Source organism: Malurus melanocephalus, unplaced genomic scaffold (genome assembly GCF_030028575.1).
Source record: "Malurus melanocephalus ecotype Western Australia unplaced genomic scaffold, MMel_1.1 scaffold_27, whole genome shotgun sequence".
NCBI lineage: Eukaryota > Metazoa > Chordata > Aves > Passeriformes > Maluridae > Malurus > Malurus melanocephalus.
In genome coordinates, this window is record NW_026623259.1 from 2,009,589 (window position 1) to 2,014,588 (window position 5,000).

At 39.0% G+C, this 5,000-nt stretch overlaps 1 protein-coding gene across 2 annotated transcripts in view; it reads right to left on the bottom strand.

The window, feature by feature from the left end:
* The window catches only part of FOXP2 (forkhead box P2), a 187,219-nt gene that overhangs the window by 39,217 nt on the left and 143,002 nt on the right, over window positions 1-5,000 (bottom strand). For both annotated transcript variants that reach the window (XM_057390496.1, XM_057390495.1), the window contains exons 8-9: window positions 3,180-3,267; window positions 676-759 (exon numbers count right to left, since the gene is read on the bottom strand). In XM_057390496.1, the coding sequence (XP_057246479.1) occupies window positions 676-759; window positions 3,180-3,267 (172 nt within the window). The remainder of the gene's footprint in view (window positions 1-675; window positions 760-3,179; window positions 3,268-5,000) is intronic.

Genomic DNA, 5,000 nt, shown 5'->3' on the forward strand with positions numbered 1-5,000 from the left:
ACATGAAGCCACACTGAATTTAATGAAGTTTGGATCTGAYTGCAGACTCAGCTGTGTCACTGTTTTGTTCCCAAAGCAGCGCCGTGGAGCAGCTGGGAGCAACGGGGACTTTTCAGTGTCTGTACCARCCCCACACAACATCAAAGTGGATGCAGAACATTGCAATCTTGACAAAAATGAAAATCCCCCCATGTTTACAATTATTTCAATTCATTGCATGAAATAACATTTTTGTTCATTTGTTTAAGAATAAAAAATTGTTTATTTGCGTCTCTTGAAAGCAATTTGAGAAATTTCCTAAGTACCTAGATTCATGTTACATTTACTTCTTGCTGTCAATGAACTTCAAATCTTTCAAAGTGGATTTCCTTTTAATATCTGTAAACCTATCACAAAAAGATATTCTCTCTAGTTTCAGTCTCAAGGCAATGATTTGGAACACTTACAGGTGTACTTTGTTTAGTGTCACCTATGGTGTAGATTGGATAGATTTTGCAAAAGATAGCATTACTTTTAAAGAAACATACAATTTGACAAGATATTGCATTTTACCTTCATTTTATCGCCGTATTTTTCATCACACTCATTGTTTTCCAACTGTCACTAAATTGTTCATTTTCTTAGCCTGCTACATTTGTAGACCTATTTACTGTTTATAAAGCAATATGCACTTACAGGTTTTGGAGATGGCTTGGGCTCCGAGGGTCGCATGTGCAAGTGGGTCATCATTGCTTGAAGACGTTCACGTTCTTTAGAAAGCTGTTAAGAAAGAGTGGGATCAGAAGCGTTTTAGAAATGACTGATACAGCTATTTCACTGCAGTGATACATCTTATCATCGAGCTTGTCTTGGTGTAATGATTCCTGTGTATAAAAGTCTATGTCAGTAGAAACTTATCTAAGAGGAAATGCAACTTTGGGCATAAAAATAAAGACAGAAAAAAAAACCAACAAAAAACTTTTACAGCTTTCATATGTTAAAAGGTCAGAGAAAACAAATAGCACTTCATCTTTTTGTCAATAAGAGAATTGAGGTCACAGTTGCCTCGACAGTAACAAGTTACTAAGACCATAAATTAGAAGGCCCATAGTGTCTCTTTAAAGTCCTGTGGACACTGTTAGCAATGGACTAGTGCCAACAGCTGTGAAGGGGTGAAGGGTCCTCAAAGCACAGTGCCTGCCAGGATTGACTACACACTTCATCCTTTCCCACTGAGGTCCAGTTAGTGCCCCCTGCAATCTGCCATCATCAATCTAATTCAATAGAGTGACAGAGCCCAGGCAGTGTGAAACACTGAACTCTGCCATCAAGTCGGCATCGACACTGCACTGGGTCTCATTACAACTGATGGACCCTACTTCACTAGCAGACAGACAAAGCAAAAAATGGCATAATTGGTCACACTGCAAGCTAAATCTTCACTTCGACTGTTAGATTACAGCCTAGCCTTTGTAAATGGTAAACAGCTCTTAAGGACCCCTTACACTGCCTTTAAAAAACGTGTTACTTAAACCTGTACCTTTTCCTGGCACCATTTTCCGATCACATACTACGTAAATATTTGTAGTTTCAGATTCAAACAACTTACCAAATTAACAACAAAAAGAGAAAGAGGAGGAAGTGTTTGAAATATGCAACTTGTTGATAAAAAAGCAGAACATAAAAGAGGAAAATGTATTTTACAACATGAAAAGAATGATTTTTTTTTCTTTTTTTTCACAAACCAGCTTGCAAGAAGAAATGTTCAAAATTTTATTCTAGTGATTTGGCTCTGAATACCTACAGTGTGATTTCAACATTAATTGCAACAAGAATTAAAACTGGTGTTTAATACTACCATTTTCTGGTGAGCTCTTGCTCTTACACATGTAGATTGAAATTTAACAAAGGAAAACAACTTGTAAGTAATTTTAAGAGAGGGAACTATCTTTGTTATTGCAGGTACTTTGAGCATGCTGGATATAATTTTATCAGTGCATCTGCAATTAAAGAAGATTTGAGGTAAGGTTGAGAAGAAAGTTCCTTCTTCATATTATGTGTGGCTTCATATTATATGTGTGACATTTTAGAGACATAGTCATTTGCCATGACATTAATTTCTAACAAAAAAAWTAAGCTACCTGTAAATAATATAAAAGAAATAGCAGCTTTATCTGGTGTCTAAAAATATTTCATTTTAAGGGAAATGACAATAAATTACATGCTCCTCTCATTGCTTTAGGTTTCCAGTATTAAAAGTGAAAAAGAACCAGAGTTTGCCTGGGCTGAAAGAAGAATAAGTATTCTTACGTGAAAAACAACTGTGAGACAATATTCTMAAAAGGTGAGAAAGGTTAAAGTTTTTAATCCTTCTTTCTCCACATATGGCAAGAAACAGGGACAAAAATCTCAGCTCCTGGCTGCATCCCTTGAGCTCCTCTGAGCAGCCTAAAGAGGAGAGGGGACAGCTGAGACACGACCTCCCTGTGACTGCAGCGTGGGCAGGAGGGGACAGCGTGGTGCAAGTGTCCTGCATGCTCACCCTGAGGCTTGTGCCCAACCTCGGCAGCCTGGTAAGTGCAGTCACAATCCTGGGACACCCCAGGGTGCTCATCGCTCCGTGCACAAGCAGGAGGGAGCATTCACATACACGCAGTGACCTCTAATGGTTACAGCATGCACGGGACACCGCAGGGCTGCGGGCTGAGCGTGCGGCTCCCTGGGGACCTCCCTGAGCGGCTCTGACATTGCACCTCCTGCTTGCAGGAAAATGCCCCCTATCAGGCTGGGAGTCATTTTGGGGGGAGATATGCTCTGCTACTATTTTATCCCACAGAACAGCACGGACAAGCACTGGGTCAGAAGGGGAAGAAGGAAGGAGGGTCCTGACCCAGCATTACAAAAAGTGAAGATGGCTTGGATCCAATCTTTGCTCCAGGGACTGCATTTTTCATTTGTGATRAATAGCATTAGAGTCTTAGTTCAAGCAAAATATTGTAGACAATCTTGATGTTAGATAATTATTGCATAATTTATAATGTGAAAAATCCTTAAGTAAAAAAACCCTCACTTGTTCATGAATATCAACAAATTTAATGCAAGAARCATGTCTTTAAGCTAGAGTCACTAAGGCAAGTGTATTCAATTTAGTTTAGGTTAACAGTAAATAACTAATAGGATAACACATCAATGTAACAAACCTGTATTTCTAACTGCTGAACCACTTGCATTTGCACCCGACACTGAGCAGTGCTTCTGTCATCCAATGCATGTTCATTGTTAAGGTGCCTGGAGAGGGAAGTAAGAAAGTGTTAAGGTGAAAATATAGAGAAACAATTTTTCTCTTCTGCGTATATGGCTTCCATTAGTTCCAGTGGGAGTTATGCAAAAATACCTAGTCAGAGCATGCTATACAAACAACAATACAAAATAACAAAACTGATTATTTCATTTAGTTTTACAAAATTTCCCAGTGAGGACTGTCAGATATCCAGCTCCTATCTCCCAGATCACATATGCCATCTAAGAGCCAATGTAACCAGTTATGAATATTTGTTAGAATGRCTGAACTGATTTCCATTCCCTGTTGCTGATGCAGATGAGGAGAATCACCTGACCAACGAGTCTCCAAAAGATATAATTGCTTTTAGGCTGCTTGAACTACTGAGAATTAATTTAGACTCTGTYTAGGTTTCTCTATCTGCTCTTCTTCAATCATTAAGCAACAACAAAACATCCACTAGCCCTTCTCCAAAACAGAGCTGTAGGGGACCAGCCAAATTTCAAYGCAGTTTCTAGAAGGAGACTCTGAGGATGATGGAAGTGATTTCCCTCGCCAAGCATGAAGAAGTGTTCAAGGCAGGAGAAGGACCAGCTATACACCTTACTAACACAGCAAACCTCCTGGGAGAGGCTCAGGCTATACAAGAGAGCTTAGCAAAACAAAAACACACTACATCAGGGGAAGAGGACTTCAGCGAGCAGCTGCCAGTAACTCAAGCTCAGCCCAGACCCAAGTGGCTGTACCCCAGACATTTCAATTGAGCATAACTTTACAAAGATCATTTAATAAGGTTTTTTTGAAGGACAATGTTTTCATTTTCTTCTCTCTCTCTTCCAGGATCAAAGTGCCTTCTGGAGCTTTAATAGCAGGCTTCCTGCTCCACTGAGAAGAAAACAGAAGGAGTTCKGCCTTTGAATGTGGATTTAGTGACTACTTCCACTGTAGGCATGAGGGGTAAGCTTTGCAAGGACTGCAGTCACAGATAGTCTCACAGTTACAGGAACTAAGTTATCTGTACCATGGAGGAAATATATCTTCTCCTTTTTTTTTTTTTTTTTCCCTAGCAGAATCATTCAGAGAATTGTGCGGTCTTTTGATCATTAATCTATGGTGAAAATGTATTTGTCAGAAACAGTAAAAAAATAGAGGGACTGTATCTCACCTCCACTAACACTTGTGTCTTTTAAATCAGGACTTCACAGGTTTACTACCCTCTGATAAAGTTTTCAGGTGAGCAAAATGTTCTGCTATTCTTGCAACAGGCATGGCTGGGGAAAATATATATGCAATTGTGAAAGATTTTGTTCATCCTTTTAATATAAAATTGTTTCAGAATATACATGTGACTTGCTTGGTAGTTTATGCTAAGTTTAAGCATCACCAAGGACACATTTTCTTTATGTGAGTCATAAAACCTTTAATTTATTTATTTATTTACAAAGGAACTGACTTCATTCCTCCCATTGATGCAAAAAGGCACTATCAGTTTAAAAAGCAGGTAATTGCTCAGAACATACCATTACTTGATTTCTGAAATTTTGATTCAGAGGAATTTTACTCCCTCAATTACACAGGCATGACAGTGCATGGCCTTTTAATGTAATGGTTTAATATTTTCAGTTAATTGGGTACAAAATTGCCAGGAAAAGGTCTGAAGACAGATTTTACCTCTGCATCATTACCAAGAGCACCGGTACACACCAGTACACTGTGCTTCCACGTGCATGTAAGCTCACCT